This window comes from Melospiza georgiana, chromosome 2 (genome assembly GCF_028018845.1).
Source record: "Melospiza georgiana isolate bMelGeo1 chromosome 2, bMelGeo1.pri, whole genome shotgun sequence".
Lineage (NCBI taxonomy): Eukaryota > Metazoa > Chordata > Aves > Passeriformes > Passerellidae > Melospiza > Melospiza georgiana.
In genome coordinates, this window is record NC_080431.1 from 67511628 (window position 1) to 67539568 (window position 27941).

The 27941-nt window shown below is 36.9% G+C and overlaps 1 protein-coding gene across 3 annotated transcripts in view; it reads right to left on the reverse strand.

The window, feature by feature from the left end:
• YAP1 (Yes1 associated transcriptional regulator) overlaps positions 1–27941 on the reverse strand; it is an 88144-nt gene that overhangs the window by 17454 nt on the left and 42749 nt on the right. For 2 of the 3 annotated variants that reach the window (XM_058018585.1, XM_058018582.1), the window contains exons 3-5: positions 21590–21705; positions 13179–13292; positions 799–980 (exon numbers count right to left, since the gene is read on the reverse strand). In XM_058018585.1, coding sequence (XP_057874568.1) covers positions 799–980; positions 13179–13292; positions 21590–21705 — 412 coding nt within the window. Of the gene's footprint in view, positions 1–786; positions 981–13178; positions 13293–21589; positions 21706–27941 lie in introns of all 3 variants that reach the window. The other variant, XM_058018583.1, reaches the window with a different exon arrangement.

Sequence of the window (27941 nt, forward strand, 5' to 3'; positions counted from 1 at the left end):
ACCCAAAGAAATATCTTAAGTATCTAGCACAGATAGTTATAACTATTAAAACACTCAGATTGAACAATTGAAGCAGAAGGCTTAGAGTAAAAAGGAGATCAAGCCCGAATTCCAGTCCAGAGATTGCCAAGTCCAGCCCTACACTTTAATATTTGCTACAGCCATATCCATATAGTAGAAAACACTGAAAGGCATAGTTTGCAGCCTTATTATGAAGTTTGAAATTCTTCAGGATAAGAAAGCCACAGGCTCAAAATGCAGCACAAGTTATTCAGTTGTTTCATGCTCACTCTACTATTGAAGAGGTAAGATTTTGGCAACAAGGCGTTTCCTCAATGTATCTTATATAAACTTTGAAAATACTTCAAAATCCTACAGACTGCAACAGGTTCTAAAACTGAAGATTTTCCTCCACTTAAAAGGGAGAACTAAAGTAGCTGTGGGAAATAACTTTTTGCATGACTTGGAACTCAATGAATAAGAAATATATTATTAGGAGGAATATCCAATCATATCAACAGTCCACACTGTCATCTTTATAGTTTGTGAAGCCTGCTCTGTAAGAGTTTTGTTAAAGGGAGGAATGAGGGAGGAAAGCAAAATTCTTCAGTCTTAAAAAATTAAATACTTTCACCACCAAGCTGATATCAGTAAGAGAATGAATTCAGACCTTTTTAGATCTCAAAGCATTTTGTATAGTCACTGGTCTTTAGGACTTGCTGAAACAACAACTTAGAAAAATCAAAACATAACATACAAAAGAAATAGTGGAAGTAGGTGTCTAACCTGTGGCCTCACCTGCCGAAGCAGTTCTTGATGCTTCAGTCTCAGTCTTTCTTTCTCCATCTGTAGCTGCTGAAGTCTCATCTGCTGCTGCTGATTGGAGCTACTCCCTCCCATTACACCACCCTGGGGACTCTGAGGAGCCAGAGGAGGTGGCTGTTTGACTGGAGCACTTTGGCTGATTCGCTGATTCATGGCTAAGGAACCAAAACAATAAACATTTAAAAAATAAATTCAAACAAATACATGCAACGAAAGTAGTATTCATGAAAGGTATACATTAAAAAAATACAAAATTACAAGGCATGACAGTACAAAACATGCAGCTACATTAATATTCAGAGTGTGAAACATATGCTCATGTGTGAGCAATTGATGTGTGCAAAATTAACACAACAGTCTCATGGTTAAGACCATGTACTTATTCTAAAAGATTCTAAAAACAGTTTAATGGGCTAACTGGTGAAAAATTCAGAAGTGGTAGTAAAAAAATATTTCAAGTCGAATTAGAAAAATCTGTCTTCTTTCTAATAAACTATTCTCACTACAGACATGAACAGTAAATAACTTGCTTTATTCATGTGGAATCCTAGGTGCATTTAATTTGAGAACACACAGAACAACAAACTGGATCATTTCACTTTTACCAAAAACAATTAAAGGCTACCTGTTGTGGTGCAAGGTCATGCAACCAGCATTCACATCCTTGTCACATCACTATTTTAGTGTTAGAGACTTCATTTAGAGCTTCTTGATAAACAAAATTACATTTGTTACAGAAATGGCAGATGAATTATATAGCCATAAATATGGACATCAACATAGAAAACATTTTGCTAGTGCTTCATTTTCTTTTATCCCCCAGAATAATGCATTGCATTTTTCCTGGGCAGCGGAGCCCAAAAATGGAGCTTTGAAAGCATAATGCACAATGAGAACCCATCTTCCCTTCCCCTATAAAAGCAAGGCCTAAGACAATTTTATTTTATAAAATAATACATAACTGGGATGCATGAGGCCTGATTTCTCCCTCACATGACACCAATATGGTTAAAGTCAACAGAGCACTGGAGTTCCCAGAGTGAAAGAGAGGGTGGGAAAAGCTAACTGTATTGCAAGGGCACTATTTTCAGGGGCTTTCAGCTTGGAATTAGCTCTCCATCTCCATGGTGTTCCCTGTAACAGACTGAATCTGTTAACACTCAGTATTCTGCAAAATGCGTTTGCTGAAGCAATGATGGGAGAATGGCAGGGATTTTTTTTTTTCTGGGAATGACAATTATGGTTTACAGAAACTAAGAAAAAAAAGAGAGAGGTTCTTTTAGGATGACAGGGTGAAGTGGGAAAAAAAAATCTGTAGAATTAGTTTGAATTAATGTTTTCATCATATAGAGGATTCCTGGAATACTAATATTTCTAACTACCATAAGAAAGGAGATTTCTCTCATAAAAAAATCTGTATAATCTTTTCACTGAAAAGCCCTTCAGTCTCCACTGAAGTGGAGAAGTGTCTTTGGCGTGTTCAATTTAAGGTAAAGTAGTGCTGTTCTTCTGTTCCAAGAAAGCCAACATATATTTATCACATAATACTAAACCAATTAGAGACCCAACCCTGCAGTCTACCCTTTCAACTAATCCACTGGTCCAGCACAGACTCAGCAGTCTAACGGGCAGAAGGGTCATATTTTCATGAGTCCAGCCAACATAAAATGCTGTAAAATAGCTTACAGTTTTTTGAAACAGTACTTCATGTAGTTACTAGTTAAAGAGCTTCATACATATAATTGCTAATATGATAGAACTTCCTATAAGGTAAGTGAACCTGTGAAGTAGGAATACAAACTGGATCCCAGTACCAAGTAGAAACAATGAGGGCTGCAGTTCAGTTCCAACCTACAAGTCTCATCCTGATGCAGCATGAAAAAGAACCAGTGGGAAAACAACATTCCTGTTGATCAAAGGCTAAAATCAAGCAGTTGATGTTACAAGATATCCAGCATCACTTCACCATCAGAACTGAACTTCAGGACAGAAGGTGACCAGAGTGAGCCAATCAACCAGCTTTGCCACGCGTGCTGTGGTCTCTGGGCCAGTGGCAGGAAGAACAGCCCAAGACACCACCAAGAAACTTAAGCAAAAGTCCTAACACCATCAACACCTGCCCTGTAAGGATGTCGGCAGTGAACATTTAACTACAAGCACCAGGAGCTCCACTGGGCAATATCTGCTGGAAGCTTGACAGCAATTACTCAACCTTCATTTATCAAAGTTGAAGCAAAGTTGAAGCTAGAGAAAACAATGCAAAAAGCAAGGCAGCCCATCTAGCAGCTTTAGATAAGCTAGACAAGATATTGCTGGAGTGGGGAATAGATCTCCTTTCTTTCTTTTCAAATCTGGAACCAGGACCATGCCTTTTGCTCTATATATGTTACTCTCTTTCACAAAATAAGCAGAAATGAAGTTAATAGGGGACAACAGAAAACAGCGTTCTCCTGCTGTTAGTTAATTCTGCAACCCTATCCAAAGTCTGTGCTACCTCTCAGATGTTCCAGGATCCAAACCCTGCTAATAAACAAGATGGAAGGTCAATTACAGTGTAAAGTCAAAAGGGAGAAAAATTCAAAAATTACAATCACCTGAAATGAGCACATTTAAGTTAAAAGCAAACTAGCTTGTAGAATTTAAGTACTCAAAGCTGGAAAATGTCAATTTTCTTTTGGTTAAAAACACTCTCTTTATAGTCTTTAGCTAGTCCTTTTATATATATATAGTCCCTTTATGTAATCATGGTTTCAGAGTCCCACCTCAATGCAGTCCACAGCCAAGTCATGTCACAGATAACCTCATAAAAATGTAATAGTGTCTAACCCTAGTTAAACACTTCAGTGCAGTATCACTAACATTCCTTTAACATGTTATGAATTTGTTTTTCCTGCATGCACCATACAAGTATCTCTTTTCCTCAAAGAGGCAGCTTTGTATTTCCTGCTCATGCCACTTTCTGCTTTTTTTATTTCTGACCATTCTGCCCCATTCTTCTCATCTACTTCTCATCTACTTTGCAATTTTAACTTTAAGAAAGAAATCACGTTTTTTCTGATGTTTTTCATTTTATTCCCTCATCCTAGATCCCCCAAATGTCTTCTAATGTCCACTTTGAAAGCAGTCTTTCTAAGAAAAAGCATATTTAAGCAGAAATATCGTAAGATATTGAGACTTTGGTGTATACTTAAAATACATCAATAAATATTAGGGGATCACTTAATTATATAATTTGATAATTATTTGGAAACTGAATCTAAAATTCCACTATTACTACTACTACTACTATTATTATCATCATCATCATCATCATCATCATCGTATAATTGAAAGGATGTTTCTGAACATTTTATTATTTCAGGAAAGTGCAAAAGACTTCTAATTGATAAGATTTTAAACTGTCCTCAGATTTTTTATATGCGCGAATTCTTTTTAACAGTGAAATTAAACTACAAGTCAGGATATTAGAAGAAGATGCTGCCAACTCAATTTACTGACTTAACATATCCAAGTGAAAAAACCACAACAATAGTATCTATGATTTTTATACACTTTGGTGATTACACAAGCATGCTATCTTCAAGGGAAACTCAAAGAAGAATGTAATTATCTATAATTTTCAACACAGTATTTAATGAAAAAGTGGGGCGGAAACACATCTTGTTTCAAGAGACAGGAAAAAACAGAGGGTTTTAAAGCTTTTTGTTGCTGATTTGCTGTTGAGGTACTTTTGCTTGCTTGTTTTGTTGGTGAGCTTTTTTTTCTTTATACATTCCCAATTCCCCATTACTTACATGGACACGACTGCAGAAATCTGCACTCTAAAGAACATGCTCATTAATGTGATTTCAGATAGCCGATTTTATTTTTTGTACACCTAATGTATTTGTAATGATCCTGACACGCACAGCTCTTATGAAGTAATTCGAATTCAAAGGTGAAGAGCTTCATTTTATCTGTTAGCTAGGACTTACGAGTTTCTAATACATTTTGTTCCTTACCTTCCATGGCTATGGAAAGCATTTAAATAAGGGGCTCTGCACCCACACAGCGGAGGATGCAAAGACCTCACAGGCAGAGCAGGAACAAACAAGTCTTTGTTTCTAGAAGAGGGGGATTTGAGGGAGGAGGAGGGGCAGACAAGTTAAAAAACATGGGCAACTTAAGACAATAAAAAAGATCTTGTCCTAAAATATGGCTTCACAATCTGCAGAATACAGTCAACTGCAATTGCTGCAATACAGCTTTGAGAAAATTACTGGTCTTTAAATGCTACACATTAAATGTTCTACTGTCAGCAGCAGAAATGCCTCTTCTGTACTATACTGGACAATACCTGACAATTCCTGAAAAAAGTTTAGACTGTTGTCGACATACATGAAAAAACCCAAACAACCAAAACCCAAAAAAAGGACGAAGAGAGAGAAGCAATTACCAGGCACTGGTGTTAGAGAGAAAAGGCCAACAAATTTTTAACAACTCAAGCATAAAAGGCAAATTTCTCTCCCAAAATCCTCTGTCAGCTGAAAATCCCAAGTCCCAGGGCAGTGACAGTTTGCAATAACACAGCACCTCTCTCCTATGCAGAATTACATGCAGACATTGCACCCTTAGTGATTAGGACACACAGCTGAATGTTGTTGTTTCTTTCCTACTTATAATTCCACCCTTCAAAGCTAAACCTAATTTTAATCAGCCAATTCAGAGATACTACTTAGCTGAACAAACAACAACAAAAAAAGTTCAGGATGTGACCATACTATAGCTGAGTGTCCTTACTAATAAGAATCAATGTTTTCATTGGGGGAACTAAAGAACTTGTCCCCTTCAGCTCCATTTTGAAACTAGATATTTTGAAACTGTTGTGCATAATTTTTGGCTGTAGTCAGGTTTTAACCTGGTGCTAGTTTGCAACACTTCAACAAAGGCAAAAATCCTCTTTGCTCACATTTAAAAGAGCAATGAAAAAAAAATACCTGTAGGATCTGAAAGAGTCGCAGAAGTAATAAAAAACATGTTCCGAGGGGATTTTTAAGAAAGGCTTTCTACAACAATTTGTTGTTTAATCAGGATGTAAGTCATGTTTCTGCATTGTATTCTTTATAATATATTGCTATGTTACTCTAAGGAAATTCCACTCACAGTTTCATAATGCTGCTGTTATGAAACAACCTAAAAATTAGCAAAATAAAATATTCCATTGCTTTCAGTCTCTGATTAATCTGACAATCCTGGGTCTTAGAATATGGGGGAAACCACAAATAGACTGTTCTCTGGGCTCATTTTGCTGCTTTAAGTGAACAAACAAATCTTAGTGTCTTAGGCAAATAGAAATATTCACAGACTCCTGAGCTGAACTTTTGGTTAAAGCAAGATATATCCAATGAAAATACTATTACAGAATCATGTCCAAACTACAGACTGGTTACTCTGCACTTATCAACTAGTTTCATTCAAATTAAATTAGTATTTTTCTTTTTGTTTTAGTACCACTATCACACTTGCTGGTTAAAACAATATAAATTAAGTTCCTTTTTCTTTGATAAATCTGCCATTGTTTTTGAAGTCTTTCTGTATTGTCAAATGTACATTTGCAGACTGACTTGAGCACCATTAAGACTACAGCCATGCACAGACTCTTGAATCAGTGGTAACTAAACTGGAGTAAAAAGCTGCGTCAGTTCTTTTCCCCCCACAGCAGTAAACAGCAGTGTTTATAAACCACTTTCACTCAATGTATGCCAGTTTCAGAAGAACCAAAATATTCTGGCCAGCCAGAAAAGCAAATATAAATTATATTCAGCAGTAAAGTAAGTAGCTTTTAGGAACTTCAGTGCACACATATAAAACAAAACTCTTTAAATAATGGGGTCTTATTAGAATTCTCTTTTAACTCTCTACATAACTCTTTTTCACTTTTTTTAAAAAAATCAATTTTAATTTTGGAAGGCTAAACGAGTTTTAAATTCCTTCACTTACAGAATGCAACTGACACTGTAAGTATCAGCACTACAGAACCATGTAAGACAGAGTGCACTGGACAGATTATGAGTAGAAACCTGAACTAATGTTGTTTAAATTTAAATTTTATGTATGAAACACTGAAAACTACAGCAAGTGCAGGAATCTGAGCTAAACAAAGCCTCACATGCCTGTCCACTGACTCTCTGGCAAAATATATTTAATGAAAGCTAGTCCACAGGTTAGACCAAAGTTTAATCAGCAAAGAGTCCACATAAGGCTATTAGCTGTGAACAGGTTCACTGTTTAATCACCACATAATACTTCCTGGGTTAACTAACCAAAAGACAAGCTTCTTTACAGTTTCTTATAAAATAATATGTTAACTTTTTTAAATGCAGGTTTCCTTTAATTTGTTTGGGTGGAACAAACCCTATATATACACATCTGCACATCTTCATATTTTTTTTAATTTGTCATATGCCCATCAGAAATAATTAAATAGAAATTACAAAATCCAGTAAAAACTACCGCCAAAAAAAATCAACAGTATACTGTCAAGAAATACTTCTATATAAAAGAAACTACCATCATGTCTCAACACGATTGAATTCAAAGACAAAAAGCCTGATGTCTTTGAATTTTAGATCATATATGATTAGATATAGACCATACAATTACTGTGGGTACATATATTTAGATTACAGTTAATGAATCATGTTCAAAACGATCCACCTTCAACTTTTAATACAGTATGCTCATTAACAGGAAAGTGCAAACTGCTGTGTTAGAAGGATATGAAGGAAAAAGTGTCCCTGTTAGGAGTGCAGTTTCCTTTCATTATCACAGCTGCTTAGCACAACACTACAAGCATGCATTATTTTTACTGGCACCCAGACATCATTAGCAATAAATCTCCTTTCCCAAACAGGATTCAATTACTCTGAAAACAGAACAAACCACAAAACAGGTGTAAACTTACATAAACCTACTGTCCTGATAAATTCTTAAGAAAAGTGTGGGTTTCTCTCTCTTTCATCGTCTAGAAATATTCTACATAAAGTAGGTAACTGCATCCTGACACAACACTTGTGGACAGATTTAGTGATTTCTTCAGTGAACTTCAGTTAAGAGGTAGAAATATATCCTGCTTTCAAACAAACCCAGATTTCACTTTCTGATATAATCATACAACAAATAATTATTTATTGTCATTACCATAAGGAATCACCTGCCTTTTACAAAGGGATGCTTACCAGTGAAATTTCATCTGCCTCTGCAGATTTGCAGCAGGCTTTGACAGAAGTCACTGGTTCACTGAAAACTGATCTTCTTCATCTGTAAACATCTCTGACACACATACCAAAATACAGAAGTCTTTACCCCATCCTAAGTGATCTCCTGAAACTGTTCTTCTGGAAAAACAGAGACAGGCAAGTGAAAAATCTAATACCACTGGACCTTTTTAGATGGAGTCAAATCCTCCTTTGTTTTACAGGGTATATAAAGAGAATATGCCATTGCATTTGCAGACCAAAACTACTTGTGGTCATGCTCTGCTTTTTGTGCAAAAAACTGAAGGCAGATCTGGAACTTAACAAGTCTTAAATGCTACTATGATCAGACACAAAGTCTGGGCTTTTTTTTTTTTTTTTTGACTAGACAAAGGCCAAACCCCAGTTTTCCATTCTATAGCTCCAGTTCTATACTGTCCAAAAATCTGCATCTTGAAAGGCTTCTATAAACTAATTTGAAGGAATTTATATTAAACAAAGTGCTAGATAGGTAAGGAATAAGAAAGCAACACTACGGAATACCTCCTTTTAATTTCAGATACTTAAAAATTAGCAGATGCTCTGAAGCTTAAGCTTTAATTGAATTTCAACCTTGTTGTGTGTTTGCTTGTTTTTCTTTAAACAGAAATGATAAATATATATTTCAATTAAATGTATACTTGACTACGGTGTTTCTGAACAAGCTCTTTTCACTTTTTCAAAGACAGTTTTTATACTACAAAAAAAAGGAAGCTGCAAAACCTGGTGTACCTTCTCTATAATCATGTTATCATCATCACTTTTATTTCATTTTCTAATTGTGCAGTCAAACAGCTACTGTACGGAGGGCCCCTATGGCACTTTTCCTAATGATATTTAACATTGTTTTGCCTTACCTTCCCCCTCATCCAAAATTCATGCAGAACTTCAAAGAACATTATCTCTAAGTGGGAGTGATAAAAGTCATGGCAGTGATTTCAACCTGAGGTCACATATTTTGCTTCATACCCCATTATCACAGCTCCAAGAATTGGAAAACCAGAAGGAAAGAAACTGGGAGTGTGCAAAATCGGTATGACCATAAGTTACAAGCCTTTAAAACCTAAGAAAACTCAAACATTATCTTTTTTTACTCCAATTCCTAGAGACACTTGTCTGACTACTCTACTGGAGCAGTAAGGTCTCCACACCAAACTTAAACCAGCAGAAATCAACTGCCAGTTTCCAGAGTTTTCCCACTTTAACTTCATCTTTGAATTTAGGACCCTCTAAGGGCAAAGTACTTAAGGTTGCATTTCAAAACAAAGTCCTAACATTGGCAAACTTAAATAAGACTTAAAATACCTTTAATGGTATTTGATACAAAAGCCAATTCTTGGAAACTTACAGTAAAAAAGCTAAACAATTTTAAACCTCAACTGGTTCTAGGAAATTTGATTTTATAGGAAAAGCAGATGTTCTACTCCACCAACTCCAGCCACTCTGAATGCATAGCTGACCTGTTTCCTATCCAGATGTTTGAATATCAAGAAAATGCATTATGTTAGCTGAAAGGCTCAAAAATCCAGTAGGATCTGTGAAGACTGACCAATGAACAACAGCAGAAAAGACAAAACGGTCCCAAAAAAAAGTTCAACCCGACAGTCCAATTCCATCAAGGGGAAAAACCCTCTTCTAAATAAAATGAAAAACCAAGGCAATTTGAGGCCTCTTACTTTGAGGCCTCAAAGGCACTGAGAAGGTAGGACAGCATGTTTTTACCACATGCTCCACCAGACAAGAATCCTGCTGACACAAGTCCAAGGACCAACCCCCTCCCATCTCCCTACTCCTTTGATCCCATGTCATCTTTACGACTGCCTGTGCTTGGCATCAGAAGACCCTCCTTTCCTTCTTAGTTCTTTCCTAGATATTAAAGTTTGTGAATTACCCTTACACAAAACTGTTTTAAAGTTGTATTTGTAGACTTGGAGAACGAAAGTCTGAGCCACAGGACTTCACAGACACTTAAATGGTGTAGCTGAGGACCTCTAACCCATTTCAAAGATGTTACACTTGAGTCTTGGAATGAAGTTCTTCAACTTGGAGCGCTCAGGTTTGAGACCCAGCCTACCCAACAGCTATTCTGACAGAGGCTCTTTTTTGATGCATTATTTCTAAAAGTCTGTTGCAAGAAAGAATACATACTAATTACACTCCTTTATTTTTTGTTTAAAAGCATGAATGCTATACCAGAATGCTCCACACCAAATCAGTCCACCTAAAATAATTTTTCCAACTGATTTTCCTTCCACTCACTCTTTTCTAGCCACAATAACGGAAAATTCCAAGCACTATTTAAAAAAGAGCTATATCCACATCTACTAGAGAAAATGAAGATGAATGCAAAGCTTCCATCTGATGAGGAACATACAGAGACATAAAGGCTGTCTACCTGGAAGCTGGGAATTCAGAAGCATAAGAAGGGCAAAAACTCTTCATACCTTCTGCTTCTGAGTACTGGAACAGAGGAGTATGTTTGCACATACCATTGAATAGATTTGTTTTCCTCAATGGTTCTTAAGATTGGTGCAAGTGGCAGAGAGAGACATTAATTCCTTCTTCATTTTCAATCACCGTTAGCATCACTGTAATAACCAAAAGCTTCCACAAGACCAAGATGAATTTATCCTGCTTCTGGAAGTATTAGTAGTCACAAATATTGAAAACCAAGCCCTTATATTAAGGCATGGTGATAAAAAAGGGTTTGGTCATCCTCAGGGGAAAAATACAAACAGAAGTTTCTACCTATATTAAGCACAGAAAGGTAAACTTCTGAGTCATTCACATGCTATTTAGGGTCACAGCACACATTTGCTGAGGATCTCCACATAGTAAATAAATGCAAGCTCAGTAATTTAACTCTGTCAGAGATTTTTTTTGTTTCTTGACTGGAGTGACTTAAGGAGGTCACAAGTAAGAAAGCAACAGGAAAAGAATTTTGTATTTTCTTGGCTCAAATTATAAAAACATAAGCCACAATACAATGTGTACAACTTAGGTTTTCAAGGAAAACTCCTTCAAGCTCAACAGCAACTAGCAGCTTGTCTCTATTTGCCGTCACTCTAGATCAGAAGAGCCCACATGCTTTTTTTTTCCTTTCCTGCCCCTTTCAGTTACACTTGAGCTCTTTGACTGAAAAGGTCTGGAACAGATTAAAAGTCCGACCACAAAATAAAGAGCCTTGGCATATACTCAAGCCTGTCTGGGATACACATACACAGTGGGCCCAAAAAGGGAAGCTATGCAGCAAGAAACCCTTAATCAGTCTTTTGGACATTTCTAACTTCTTTCAGTTTAACTGCACAGCCTTAACATTTGATAGAGTTTCAGTACACACAAGACAAGCAGCTTTTGCCCTTACAGTTGGACCACTATTTACCAGAATACAAAATAGTTGTGAAAAGCAAGATTCGTCTCACTCACAACCTCTGTCTATTAAGGCATTTTCCACACCCCTTTTTAATTCCAGTTAATCTTTAGAAATGACAAAGTAATGCATGAAAAGAAAAAAATGATACTCTGGCAAGACTACCTGAGTAATGTAATTGCAAAAGGCAACACTGATTTTCAAAATGACTGCTTCCTTTTCAGCCTTACTCATATACTAAGTAATTGTGAAGTTGCAAATTACCCACACACTCCTCTTGCAATGTGCAAACAGGTCTGTAGCTCTGGCTGGTGTTAAAGCCAGCATGGACATTTGCCAAAGCTGACACCCCACCTTTGGGCTCAAGTTGCATAGTGGTTCAACCTGTCTACAAACTGGTGAGCAGTTTATAAACAAAGCATGACAATCTGGTGTTCTCCGTAAGTGTAAACGGATGTTGTAAGTAAGCACTCAAGCCTACAAACTAAAATGCAGAATTTCTAGCAGACATTCCAGAAAACAAAACAGAACAGTGACTGTTGAGTTTTGTAGCTCTGTATTTATAAGGCATTCATGGAGTTAATGCCTCTCCCAGAAGGGGCCCACAGTTGTTGTTAGGTCAACCCCTGTAAAGCTTCAAAGGTTTTGCATCCCCTCAGCCTGACCTACTCAGTGATCTGCACACTGTTTTCATTTAGCTGCACTGAGTCCAAAAGTAAAGCCTGAAAACCACAATGATCTCTTCTTTTTTTTTTTTACTCCTACTGTTTTTCCATGGCTCTGGAAAAATAACTAAAATCCAAAGGAGTTGAAAATAGTAAGTAATTGGGAAAACAAATCAAGGGCAAGCTAATAAGGCTGACACCCACAGGTCATGGCTTTACAAAAAACCAGAAATTTTAATGCCATACTAAATACATCTTGGATAATCTATGAAAGTAGTTTAGAGTCTTCATATCATATGTGATTTCTATTCACAGTCATCAGTGTCAATACTTTATTGAAAAGCTTGCAGTTCAGCTCTTCATATAGATCAAAAATATAATTGAAAAAAATCACATAAAAGTTCTGTTTTGTTTAATTTCTCCATCCAGACTTTGTGATCATTAAGTTACTATTTCTATTTCCAAAATTAAATAGTCTTTATCCCACAAAAAGGTTATTACCTTTTATAGTAGGAGCAACAAAACTAGTAATTCCTCATAATTTGTTTAATACAGGAAAGTTTCGTCATGATAATCACTGTGACAAGCTGGAATTATAAGCTGGTATAATTTTCAAGTGTATTTAAACAGCATGAACTATTATTTGACAATGCCCTCTTAAGATAGCACAAAGGAAAGTAAATATTTGTTTAGGAATTAAAAGATTCTACTGCAGTAAAGTTTTGCTAATTTAAAGGGATGAATGAGCTTGTCTGAAACCATCTCAATAAGTAATTTCTGAATGTCACCACTCTGGGGAACTGTATGGATCATGTGGCAAAATACCAACCCGTAGCATTAGAAACTTGGGTAACATACAGTCCTGGAGGATATAAGCTAATAGTATTTATCTTAGCAAAAAAAGCAAAAAGTTATTTAAATAAGGCCTCTACAACTTAAAATATATTTTAATCATACTATAAAAAGTTTTCAAAATATGCCTGCAAAATTAAAGCTGAGTGAACTGAAGCAAATCAAGAATTCTGAATTGAGATGAACTTTTACCAAAGCGTGGGTCAAGCCTTGGGTCTAGCCAAGATGTGGTCTTGTTCTTATGGTTTATGTAGTAAATTTCTCCATCCTGGGTCATAGCTTGTTCCCATCCATCGGGGAGTGGGCCTGCAATATAGAAGGAAGGAGTTGATGGCGGGCTCTTGCTTGCTCCACCTGAAATTGATCTAAAAAAAATTTTAACATTCTACATATATAACAATACATGAAACAGAAGAGTTTCAAGCTTATTTCTGGGATTAAGGGCAAAAAAGTGCTGGGTGGAAAATGAAGGAACAGGAAACACTTCTATCATTTTTATTTAGGATTTGGACTTTAATTTTCAAGTTTGTTTGCATCCTTTCATATGCTTTTGACATATCATTTTGCTATAGCATTCTAGTATAAAACCAGCAATAAGTCAAGCCTGCCAGAATGAAACCAGCATGTGCACCAGGAAAAAGAAGCATAGAATAATTCTACCTTTCACAGAAAAGTTCATCTAGTGATTAAGACACAGCAGCAGGAACAAGCTAACACTGAGGAGATCCTGAAATGATCCTGTCTTTCACAAACAATTAAAAAAAGAAGTGAACAAAACTAATTTGCTCTTTACCTCATACTCTTACTTTCGGTGAAAGCATTCAAAGCTTAAGCAGACAAAAATGCAAACCTGAAGAACAAGGCGGGCAAACAAGCAATGACACAGCAAAGGCAAGGAAACACCATGAGCAGTCACAAAGACACAGGGCTACGAACAGCAGTGCAATGTCTCTACAAGCAGAAAGGCACACACAGGAAAAACTACTTCTAGAAATGGTCAAAGGGAAGTACATAATGATGTTGTAGAGTCCATAGTTGAGGTCTGAACACAGCCTGAGGAATGGTTCCCATATGCTCCCATCAGCAGCTTTCAAGAAACTACCTTTCATTCCTATACCGATCTTAAACCCCTTGTTCCCATCTCTATATGATCACATACAGTCACCCATACTTTGCTTAGACTGAAAACTATTTAAAAAAATAAATATTTATCTCATCTTATCTGGAAGGTGCTTTACAAATACATGATTTTGAATTTTTATGCTCACATTGACATGAACCTTTAAAAATGTCTAAATTAGATAGAGGAAGATCTTCCCCATATTTTAGATTTAAGTACAATCCTCAAATTATACAACAAAAGATTCACTGCACATGTTAAGAATGCAAAAGAAATTAGGATAAATCTGCTGTAGCAGCAAGCCATTGTATTTCAAGTTCTTCTACTCTTAGTCAGCGTAATACAATAATACAACAGCAGAAGCCATCTGGCTGTTAGACTTGGACGAACAGATTATTCCGTATGATGTAAGATACACTAAGTGTACACAAATATCATTATTTCACACATGAGATTCAGGTATAGCCAAAAATATCTGCCCATCCTGTAAATGTCTACTACATCCATCTTCGAACTACATTAGCTCTTGACTGTAACTCTGTCCTGAAGTCATGCTCCTGCTGAAGAATTCAGTCTAAAGCTGGGAGAAGAGGTAGGGAGGATAGATTAGTTTGCTTAATCTCAAAAGATATTCTTGTAGAAATGTCAAAATGAGTAAAAAAATAATTCAATTGCATTCCAGTAATATCCCAAGGCATAATCAGGACAAGAATTTCTTCCAGTGGTCTTTGAAGATCCCTTGCAAACTACATTTCTAATTTAAACATTCATTTTGGCTCCAAAAACAAAGCCTTTCTCTAACAACTTCACCACTCCATCATTAGTGCTACAGATTAATTTCAAGTGAGGAGAAACAGTGAACTCTAGGTATTTTCTTCCCACCTCTACTGCTCTAAGTGTTGCCTCTACAAGTAACGAGTACCTCAGCTTCATCAGAAGCTAGTGAACAGAACAGGCAAGAAAGGGTGACAATACTGCAAATGATGCTTAAAGCCTAAGATACTCACTGTAGAAAAGGACTTGGATGGAGAAATGAGAGCTCCAGTGCTGTATTTTGAATGCTGTGTTTTGTTACCATACCCAAAGACCAGCCAGCTAACCAGTGAGATGTTTTTTGACAAAGCTGGAGCACAGGACCACAGCGACATGCCCCCCATCATCCAACTGTAGAAGTCAATGAAGAATCAAACCCACTCCTTCACTGCTGAGCCAGCATGCTAGCCATGCAGGCAGACCTTCTCACTACCACTCTCCTCAGAGTCCTGCTAAGCCATACATGCCTTGGAGAAACCCAGCAAGAAATGCTTCGTGAACTGCACAGCCAGAAAAACCCTCTTTGGCTACAGGAATAACAAAACCAGCCTTGGGGTGTCAGTCCTGCTGAGCACTGAAATCTGTACTGGTCCAGCATGTTCCTTTGCAGCAAGTAAGAACAAAATGCCTTTGAAGAAGGCTGCCAGGAGCTGATCAGTCCATCCACCTGGTGGAATAATGCTACTTAAGAGATTCAGTGATCTGATGAGTACTAGATTACAACTAGAGACAAACCTGGGCAAGGTTCTCTTTCTAAATAAAAAGCACAGCTGTGGAACAGGACAAAAAGGTCCGTCCATCTGCTCACCCGGCTATCACAGCAGCAAGCCTTCCTTGCTAAGTGCTATGAATGACTGTAGAAGCAGAGCTTTTATCTCTGGAAACTTCTGGCATTAATAATGTAGTTTGCTTCCTTGGACAACAAACTGCTCTCATGTTTCTGCTGTCATCGTTACATACTGAAAAGGCAGTTCAAAAATTGAAATTATTGCCTTCTGCAATTCCTGTTTGGTTTTGTAATTGTGGAGCTAGAAGACATGTCTGGTTTTCTAAAGGGTCACTTGACAAACTCTGTATTTGAGGCAACTACCAGAGGAAAGAACTAAACCCATGCTGAGGAATAGGGGACACATTCACCCAGAGCATCTAGGAAAAGTCCTTTGCAATAACATGCCCATTCATCCACAAAAGGCTGAACAGGAACAGAATTTTTAGTGTTAGATAACCTAGGTCACAACAGCTAAATCCTATATATTGCTGCTGTTCAGACCTTTTCACTAAAATTTCCATGGTTACTGTAGCTCATGTTGTATAGAAACAACAATACTGGGTCTAACCAAAAGTCCATTTAGTCCAGACATCTAGCCTGGGGTGATGGACAGATCCTGTTGGCTGCTGAAAGTAGCCCATTTAGGGACTGTCACATGCCATAAACTTTTAAATAAAGCACCAAGTACATAAAGAGACCTAAAAGGTATAGAGGCTACGAATAGTCACTTGGCCTCACAAGCATGTTGGGCCCTGGAACAGGCTCCTCAGGGACATGGTCATAGCTTCAATCCTGACAGATCTCAAGAAGTGTTTGGACAATGCTCTCAATGGTGTGACTCTTGGGGATGCCCTGCACAGGGCCAGGAGTTGGACTCAATGTTCCTTGCAGGTCCCATCCAAATCAGGAGATTCTGTGATTCTATCACAAGTTATTCCTTGGGCCAATTTCTGTCTGCTTACTAAGTGCCAAAATATTTCTCAAGTACTTCTCCAGTCTCCCCTCAAACTATTGTAAATATTTAGCACAAACAGTATCCCTGTGACATGGTCCCCCTACTAGTTCTGTTTGGTGCCTCCTATGACAACTGAACCCTATCTCAACTGTAAGTTTAGAATTCTGTGAAATAATTTGCACAGGGAGACACAACCCTTCTAGGCAGGGAACTCAGCCTGCACTGTGGTACTTTTGAGGACAAAGTTACAAAAAATTAAATTCTAATTTCTAAATGTAAGCCAGCTTTCCAGAACTACTGGTAAGCCATACCTCTGTAACTAAATATTTATATAATGGTGTAACTTCATATAAATAACATGTAATTTCAAAAGTCTGTGTGCATGTCTCTTTGGTGCATGTCTCCACTTTTTGTGAGTTTTTTTTTAAACTTTCTCATATGCCATGGAATCTGGAATGCAAAGCAGAGCTTGCTGCTGGCAGATAGAAAGCAACTGGAAGAGTAACAAAAGCAAAAATGTAGGAGAGATTTAATCTGTGCTGGGATAAGAAGTGAATCTTGCAAGACTCTACTATTCCTAACACTTATTTTTAAAACAAATGTAAACAAAGCCATATTTTATCAACAGGTCAATGCATATAAGAGGGCATCTGTATCTATCTACCAACTGACTATGCATGGACAACCTGGGAACTAGAATACCTATGTTCAACAACAGGATTCACCTTCACCTCATACAAACACTGATCTCCAAGATCTTTCCCAATCTTTCTCCGTGAAAGCTGAACTTCTTCCCTTCAGTCATTGTGGTTCTAAAACTTCCAAAAATTGTGTCAAAGTCCACAAAATTTACTTTAAGTACACCTTTATCCTGTCAAATTAGTATAAAAAGACACTATTTAAAAAGGGGTGGTTTTTGCAGATGAAGAAAGAAATTAACATTGTCATGCAGATACTTAGAAACTCAAGCTTCAGAATAGACCATAGTGCTGACTGTACACAAAATGGAATTTTGTACAGTCAGCACTATGATGGCTACACAGACACAATCTGCAACTGAAGTGAGCAAGAACCTAAGAGCTAGAACTTGCTTTAGTTATTGGCATATTCCTTCCTACCCACCTGTCCCCTGAGAGTTATGAATTCAAGTGTCCATTTCCTTACCAACATTTAACATGGCACTACAGCCTTACCTTAAGAGACAGTGGAATTACACTAGGTCTACAAACTTTCACTGGGAAACTCAATTCAAAATTGCCACATAAGAATGAAGACAAAAGAGGACAAAGACACATAATCTGCTCCAAAGCTAATTATCTAAGGTCTATGTGCAAGCAGAAAAGGCTAAAGCATGCAGTCCTATCAAGCCTGACTCAAGCATGATTCAGAAAGTAAAAGTATCTGAAGAACAGAAATACACTAATACAATTATCCCATTTCTGTTGTAGCAACTGTAGTTGTATACGAAACAGCCACTGTTTATTTTCAAATGTATAACTTTACCTCAGTAGGAAATGTATAGGAGATGTTCCTAAGAAGAACAGCATACCATTACTACCGCCTTTTTGTTTGTTTGTTTGTTTTAAATCAAGGCAGAAGAAACTGTGTTGTTTAGTTTTGGTTTTTTTTTTCCTGTTCTTTCTGTTTTCCTTTAGGGAAAAATGGTTAGAAACATAATGCAAAAAAATGAGAACAGTTACAATGACTTTTTATATACATGTGGCATGTGTACAAATGAAAGGCTTGTCTCCTTTCTACTACTGAAGTGAAGATGCAATGCTATTTCACATATTAACCAACAGATGCCACCTAACAGAGCACTGTGCTCCTTCCCTGCATACATATGGCCCAAACTATTTTAGTTGATTACTTGTAGCAACTAAGTTAAGAAAGACAGACATAAACCCCCTCACTTTTCACACACTGATGACTTTCTATAAAGGATGTAGCTAACTAACACTCATAGAATAACTCATTCACAAAAGTCATGCCTGGAACAGATATAACTGGTTCAGATGTCCATTAACTTCTTTGAAGAAATGTAATTTGCAGCAAGATACCTAAGTGCCTCAAGAGATGGAATTTCTTAAGTCAGATAACCTAAAGATTTCAATCTCATGCTAAACTACATGTTTCCCATTTTTATATTTTAAAAATCTTTTGACTTGCCCTCATCACATCTTTCCTGAGTTCTTCTTCCCCTATTTATCCAAAAAGACAACAGGTTTATCTCCAATATGCACACATCAGCTTTCACAGTTTTCTTCTCTCTGCATCTTCAGTTTGTTTTCCTGTTCATAGCAACTTCCTTGCTAATGTCAAGAACTCTAATTCTGACTAAATGGTTAAAGCTTCTCAAGGCTGTCACGACAGCTCCCAGAAATCTCTCCTATGTTTCAGCACAGTAACTTGACTCACAGGCTCCTGAGGCAGTACACTAGAACTTGGACAGTAACTTTAAGGGCTAAAATTAATGAGCACCATACAAGGTCTATACAGAAAGGAAAATATTCTCCTTTGTGGCATTTCAGACACTTTTTTGCAAGTCAGTGATCTCCAGCTGTCACAATACTCACACTCGTTTTATCCCAATATCTTTCATGAAAGGCTCTCATGCACTAGGGTATGTTTCGCTGCCAGCAATATTTCATAACAGGAAACTTCTGTCTTTAAGGCCTCAACTTGATTTCTCGAGGATGAATGCCCAAATTAGAACATTAAGTAGTCTTAAATCTGAGTGCCAACATCATGACTGTAAGTTCCACTGTGCTGAAGTGGTACATAGTTACTTGACTTTTCCATTTCTCTCAAAGATTATTCGAGAGGCTACCAAGGAAGCATAAGCCACCATGAACTCAGTAATAAAAAGTAACAAAGCTAGGTATAAGAGACTTTAGTAAAAACAAACAAACAGTCATAATTTAAAGTTTGTACATAAACATTTGCCAGATCAAGTATCAGAATCACATCCAATAAATGCAGATTTGGTATTATTTAATTCAAAGCAGACTTTTGTTAATAGCAAATAAGGGTAACAAGCAAGTGCATCCAAAGTGCCAGTTCCAAGTCATACTACCTCAACTGACTTAAGCTTAAAAAAACCTAACTCCAGATAACATATGATGTATACACAAGGGTTCTGAGTCCTTCATGCACTTTATCAGACTCAGAGCACTTGGGGAAAAAAAGTTTCACAGGATTTTCAGTTGATATTCAACATAGTATCATCTGTGATATTAAAAATAAATGTTCAATGAACTTGCATCCAAGTAAGTGCTTTCTCAAATCACAAGACAACCCACTTGCACTTTTCAACTGTTCTTTACTGCATGAATAACAATATCTATGCAACATCACTCTCTCACATAATTACATCAGGCAATTACATGTAAATGTTCTTTAAAAAATAATCCTTGTGTTCAGATTACTAGCTTCTTTCCAATTTTGTTACCACCCTGTTACAATTTAATAGTACTTTTTTTGCTAAGAACCCTTCATTTCTAAGTACATAAAGTGATTCCTACTTTACTATCAATATTTTTCCCTTTGAATTCTTGGTACAGCAGAAGGTTTGAGGAGTTATCTTAAAATATGTCAATATTGAAACAGCAAGCATCTAGTTTTAGCACAAATAAGCAAAAAGGCAGGACAGACCAAGGGAATTGTTTCCTTTCTCCTATTCTCCCTCCTTTAGAAGTGTCCCTACAAAAACATGCCACCTCTATTGCTGCAGGTTTCCTGGGATTAATTTACACAGAAAATAATCACACTGTTTTATTTTCACATCAGAGCCTGAGACCTTAATTGCTGTGAATCACGACTTCCTGAACTTGAACAGGACTCATTTGTTTCAGGATAATCCAGCCTCCTGGCCTAGCCAGCAAAAAGTTTGATTAACTTCCCCTCTAATACTCAGTCATGAACAGCACAGTTTGGTCACGCCTGTTAATCTTTTGGTATTGTCTGCAGCACATGAATTGCAGCATGAAACAAAGCTGTCTAAACAGACCACAAAAAGCAGCACCAGAGAATAACCCTTGGGAAGTACAGGAACAGCACAGACACACAAAATACAGTCAGACTGTGAGAAAATAAATATAACATGAACCTCAGTGACAGACAGGAGGTGACAAAGCCAGGGCAAGACCAAGCACTCAAACAAGCATGGTACCAAATTTATCTGCTTGCTCTCTGCATAATCAGATGAGAGAGCTCTGAAAACACACAGTAGATTCTATAGCAAGAACAAGAACATTTTACTGCTGTCTAGTGAGAGCCCTCCCCACCCCTGCCCCCAGCCAGCTGAAAAACAATTCTATATTCCAGGAAAAGGCAACAGACTTCCTCCAGTTAGAGCAATAATGACCATGATACTGGATTTTGGAAGTAAGAGAAACACAAGAGGAAAACAAAAACATCTCTGCTTCTAAACAAGACTTTCAAGGTATTTGTTTGATCCATTTAAGGACAACAGGAAAAAATTATATGTTCATATTAAATGCAGGAAATGTAAATAAATGGTGGTATAACATGTCTAGTCAGTGAGCAAAGGGAGGCAGAAGAACACTGTGAAGCACAAAAGCTTTAATGTAAATTGATATTAACTGAATGGAAATTCTGGTCTTCATCAATTTAACAGCACTTTGTGGTCAGAAGAAAATAGAGAAAAATTCTGCTTCCTTACAACTTTGAACCATTCATTTGAAAAAATAAAAACATAAATCAAAGAACTACAGTGTTCTTTTTATTGACAACATAAATATTATACAAATTCTATTATTTCAACTATCAGCCTCTTGCTTCATGAATCAGGCATCAACAAATTTAAAGTTTCAAACCAGGAAGAGTAGAAGTACGTTTATTAAATCTGGACTCCCTCTCCCCCTGATGAGATTAGCCTGTGGTTTACTTGTATGATCTTTTTCATAAATGCAAATTTTGCTTACCTGATGCTGAGTTCATGATGTTCTGCTGCACAGAAGGACTGGTGGGAGCTGTAACATTCATCTGGGAAAGCATGGCCTTCCTAGGATCTTGCCATGTTGTTGTTTGATCAATGTGACTAGGACAAAACAAAGCAAGAGTTAGGACAGTCATGCATTCACAACAATGACCTGCTAGCACAGAAAGTTTAACAACAAAAGGTTAAGCTTGCCAACAACAGCCACATTCAAAACCAAACAAGAACTTTTTGGATTCTCTCCAAGCATCACTGTATGTCAGATTCCCAAACCCTTGCCCTGGCCACCACCAGTTTCCCAACCAACATTTGATTCCTTCTCTCTTTGATCACTTATTTGCCATTTTTAAATGTGACTTCACAGATTTTCAAACCAAGCCAGATATGTCTGGAATCTCAAGCACAGTCCAGTACCTCAGCATGATGAGTTCACATCCAGGGCCTAGGGAGTGGTAATGAACTGGCCAGTATGCAATCATTAGTGTTCCCAAACTTTCTGTGCATAGACCACATCCTCAGATTATCGGGCAGACTACTCTCCTCCCCACTGACACCTGAACAATCCCTCTGTGGTAGCTGAAGTAACCAGTCACAGTAAAGCAGTAATGTGAAAGGAATGTGCAGCTGCCTTTCAACTTCAAGCGAAAAGATGAGGACAGTAGGACTGTCAAGTAACCCACCCAGTCCTCTGCAAAACCCTGGAAGCTTACATTTCTCTGTTTTGAAAAAATGGCAAGTACATTCACGAGTGTCATTCATGGAAGTATTCAATTCAATGGAAATACAAAAGTGTAATCAATCATTATTTTTCTTTTGGAGTATATGATTAGCATGCTTTGCTAATAAGCAGCAGATGCAGTCTATTCATAACAAGCATCAATATTGTCTCGATGCCATTTAACAACATTGCTCTGAGAAGTACATGGGGACAAACATACAACTCCAAATGCACATGAACACTGACAACAAAATTTGTTATCTGATCATTTAGAACTGGTACAAATTAAAAATCATATTCAGGTAGTATTGTTATAAATTAGAATCCAGTGCATTATTAACTTGGTACCATTCATACTTTAAATAAATTATCCTTAAAATTATGCTTTTCTGGATTACATGGAGTGCCCATTGTCATATTCTTCAGCAAAACCACAACAAGTAACAAATTCAGAAGGACATAAAATGAAACAGTAGTCACCAAAATAATTACTTATGTCAAACTACTCACATTCTAATCTTCTGTTACAAGGTAGACATACCACAAACTAGCTGTTAAAGAAGTTTTAACATATGTACATTAACACTGGCTAACCATGCACAAAAGCTATTTCACACCAAAGAGTTACAGACACACCGTAGTAGCTTGTTTAATACAGTGTGTGCTGGTTTTGTCTGGGGTAGAGGTTATTTTCTTTACCATGGCTAGTGCTGGGCTATGTTTTGGATGAATCTGGCCTCCCTCTGATCATCACACCAATAAATTATGTTTGATGGCCGGAGTTAAACCTCAACAAGATACTGTTAAGCACACTGCATCTTTGGGAGCACAGGTTTTCAAATATTCAGCTTCACTGAGAAACATGCCACATACAGCAAGACTTCTTTATTTCTTTTTAAAGCCTATTTATTTATAAAACATGGTGCAACATAGTAAAGACTGCCCTATATATACTGGACTATATATAAACCTTCATACTAGGGAACAATTTTTCACTTTTCTGCTGGTCAGTTTTGCAAAGCAAGGAAAACAGGTAAAGATAATACAGATGTAAAAACACTGCACTGTAATGCTTCACAGACCATGTGTTTAAATTACTGTACCAGCATGTGCTACTCCTCCCTTACATTTCTGATTTGTTATATTTGCTCAACTCAGTTCTGGCAACAGTGGAAACTGGGAAAACACGACTGTACCCATAATAACACATTGAACTATTTCCATTTAACTCATAAAAATCCATGTAGCACTATGAACTAATAAAATGCAAGGTACATAATTTATAGCCTTTGTTTTTATATGCTATTTGAGTGCAGAGTAAGAAATAAAAGGAAAAATGTTTTCTCCCTGCATTACAGAACCATTTCTACAGTTAACTGTAGGAACGCACTAAACAACATTGATCAATTTTTCAAAACACATCAGAACATGGGACAGATTAATGAACTATGGAAGAAGCAGTTTTAGGTGTACCTGCAGGTTGGAGATCAAGGACAGCATTACTGATTCCTCAAGACAGCTTAAGCATCGCACACAACGTACAGTTAGTGTTCATATGGAGTTGTTAACAGGGGTAGCTATTTTAGGCAGTAGCAGCTTCCAGCTTTTCCCTAGCTCAGTATCACTTGAGAAAAGTCAGCATGTTCCTTACGTGACCAGCTGAACTACAATCAGCAGTCTTAGAGCAAAGAGCCATGGAGGAAAATCTTCAAAGTAAGCAAGCTGATTATATTAATATCATACTGACTGTATGACTGGCTCAATAAGGCAAACTTTTTTCCCTCACACTCAGCTCAGTGCTTCATGATCTACATATCCATTTCCTCCATACCTTCCCTCAAAACTTTTCTCCTCAAATTCCATAAAATCACAGTCCTCATACCTTACCTGCTCCATATCCTGAGTGTTTGAATGCTATATACTAAGAAAGCACCCAAAACACTTCACAACAGATCAGTTCTTTCCTATAAATTCCAAATAATGCTCAGCTGATGAAATACGAAGTAGGCAAGCCCCCACTTATATGGATGAAATGTTTAAATAAATCCTAATACTACATGGAGGAATATAGGAATTTATTTCGTTCCTATTCACAGCACATGGACCAGGGTAACTTACTATAAACACCATGTATTTTTAATTATCAAATTAAGTATTGGAACAGGACATTCTACACAAGATCTTTCCCTCTGTTTTGAACAGCAGCACAGAAAAGGTCTCAATGGACATAACAAGAACAGACATCAACACTGCATTATCTTTCCCTACATTAAGTAGATTTTTTTCTTAAAGTACCTGAATTTCATGAAAACCGCCCCAATCCTTACATTAAAGATCTTCAATTTTACATGAGGTTTACCATATCTCAATAAACAATTAGTGTCAACACAAATAAAAGATTAAAAACATTAGCAAATGATATGAAATCAATGTAACCTAAAAATCAGCCAGTAGATGTAGCATGTATTATCAAACTAAAACTTAAAATTCTACCTACTCAGGAATGAGAAACATAGCTCTGTACTGTGTGAACAGAACAAAGTGAGTAAATATTCCTGGAATTAAGTCAACATCTCTAGGATAATCAAGCAATGTAAGACATTTTATCTCACATAATGAATTCTCAAATCTAACATCTATCTGGCAATATTTGTTATTGTTCATTTATGACATGGAGAAGCAAAACTTTAGTAAACTGGACGAGCATAGTAGAAACGAAGGAAATCAGACTGTACCATAAATGTAGGTCTGTGGTAACAGGCCTTAGAAAAACAAAACTAAAACACCCACCACATGCTAAGCATTTGTTAGCAAACATATGTGAATTCTAGTATCAAGAAGAGTGACTGTTCCAAGACACATCAATCACCATCCTCCACCAAAAAGGACCTTCAAAGTGCTGTGCATTATGAAGAGCACAAACTGCATCTCCTTACCCATCTTCAACTTCTACAGCCAAATACAAATTATTTGCATTTTAACAACTTCAAAGAAAATAAAAATGTTCTTATTTTATGTACACAAAGAGAATTTCTGCAGTTACTAAGAATTAGAATTTAATTGAAAGAAATCTTTACTGGCATTAAACACTATCACATGCCTAAGATTTGTCAGATTCAAATTCTAACCTAAGTTTAGAATTTAAATAGAATTTAAGGTCTGGGTTTGTTGTAGTGGTGGTTTGTTTTGTGGTTTGTTTCTTTCTTTTTTTTTTTTTGAGGGAGAAGGGTGTTGAAGACTTAGGTTTCAATTTTTGTTTGTGTTTTTTTAATTTTAAAGTACATTGGAAAAGAAGTAGGATATCTAGATATCTAAAAAGAAAAGGAAATTTACTTTTTATTTTAAGAACCCTTCGGATCCCAGTAGACTAATAAAATAACACCATTCTAAAAACAAAGCCCTTGTACAAAGTGTAATATACCTTCCCATTCATTCTCCAGTTGCTGCACTAAAAAGACACATACTGTTTTGTCAAAAGCCATGCCAGAAACAAACTAAGACACTCAAAGAATTACTTAAATTCTTCAAGAAAGGCTTATTTAAGAGGCCTTCAGTTTTGACATTCTGTAGTATGTACTGCAACTACAGTGTCCCCATTGGCAGCTGCACTTTCCAGGGTATGCTGAGAACTTCATTTGTGTAACAGAATTTCCAGTCATTACAAAATTATGTCTTTCTCACCCTTTCTGCCTTTATTAGCATAGAGTCACCTTATATATGCCACATCATTTATAATTAGAACTTCCTTTTCACAAAAACAGGACTTAGGATTGACATTATTAACATAAGCAGGTCAGAACTGCAAGACTATTTTAAGAGAGTGTGGAATAGAAATGTAATGTTAGTAAGAAAAGCAAAAGAGAATGAACAGACATTCTAATCCTCAGTACAGATAATCATACTGCATGAAATTTCTGCAACAACAACAAAAAAATAAGAGGTCTGATTGACACATAAAAGAATAGATAAGAATAAATAAACCATGCCTTCTCAGTACATTTGGATATGGCTCTTCCTGAAAGGACATTTCAAAAATTTAGTCTCAAACACACAGAAGGACAAGTTTTTCCTAAGTATAAAAGCATCACTGTAAAAAACTATGCAAACATCTCTCCATAATGTAGTGCTTGTGTTTTAACAATCTAGAGAAGATTTATATTTTATGTCTGTTGGAAAGTTATTTTCAGTCTCTAGTGAACTTGAGGTGACTAACCTTGGATTTTGGTTTTCAGATTTTTGGGACTGTTAAGAATTCACTGGAAATCACATTTTATGAAAAGCAAAGCAGGAACACATACCACTGACCACATCAAGATAGACCTCCCAAGGGTGTTGACGTGGCATTGAGTACTTTTTGTGCAACATAAGCAAGTGCACAAATGAAACTAAACTTAATTATGTTCTATTTTCAGTGTGAAATTTAAACTTTTCACTAAATCCCAAATGTCAGCTGCTCCATTGACAAGCATGTCACCTATGATTCTTTTTACGTTAAACTAATGAGATATAGATTTTACTCTTTCATTTTTTCTTTGTTTTCCTAACCAACTAGCTTCTTCAATCCACATAATGCATCCCGTTCTGAAAGGTTTTCTCTTTTTATTTATATTTGTCTATTAACTTTAAGGACTAGTAAAGAGAAGTGTCTCCTCATAAATGCCAGAATTATTTTAGAGCTCTCATCAGTACATTTCAGCACGTCAGGTCTTGATGTGTTTACTGAAATTTAGGTTTCCTAGTGATTCCAGGAGAAACTGTATATTTCTGCTCTTGAAACTATCACAAATTGTCAAAAAAATCAACTAACCTCTTTACCAAATCTTATACAAACTTGTCCTGTGCAGAGGCAGTGTAGGGTACCTCCAAGATACCAACTTATCTGTCATTTTAGCAGGCAAGGAAGAAATCAGAGCATCTACTTCTGCAGAGGCCTGAGCTCTACAGCAGAATACCAGTGTGGTGGTCTGACCATAGGGCAGCTGTCAAAGTGGCAGTATCCACTAATTCAGAAATAGAGCTGGATGCATGCTCCTAAGGAAGTGGCAATATTTGGACGGCTGGAAGGCCTAGATCAGTTTGGCAGGGCTGATGAGCTAGGTAAATTTTCCACAGCTGCATTTAGAAATGGGATGAAAAAGAGGGGTTTGAGTATAAGGGGCCTCGACATGAACTGGTCTAATTACCACTCACAAAAACTGGAGTGCAGCATGCAGAGACTTTTGGGTTATGGCTGCTGATGATCTTAGGATATTTACACACAATGGAGTGGATTCAGCTTTGCCTGAGGATAGAAGGCGTGACATTCTTTGTGCATTGTTATCTTTATCCTATTCAGGGGATTCCAAAATTGGAAAGGATTAAAACATGAATCTAAGTCTTCAGATATATGGGCCATTTTTAATTAGCGGAGCTGACTTTGCAGGTGCTGTAACAAAATTACAGATTTATACTTTAAATACATCATTTGAGATTATTTCAATTCCAAGCAGCAATAGTACAGAGAAAAGCCTGAAGGGGAGAAGAGACAGCTCATTACCTCTACCCTTAGTTCAGTCCTCCATAAACCTTTCCCTGAATTTGCACCATTCTTAGACAAGGATACACTCTTAAACTGACTGCA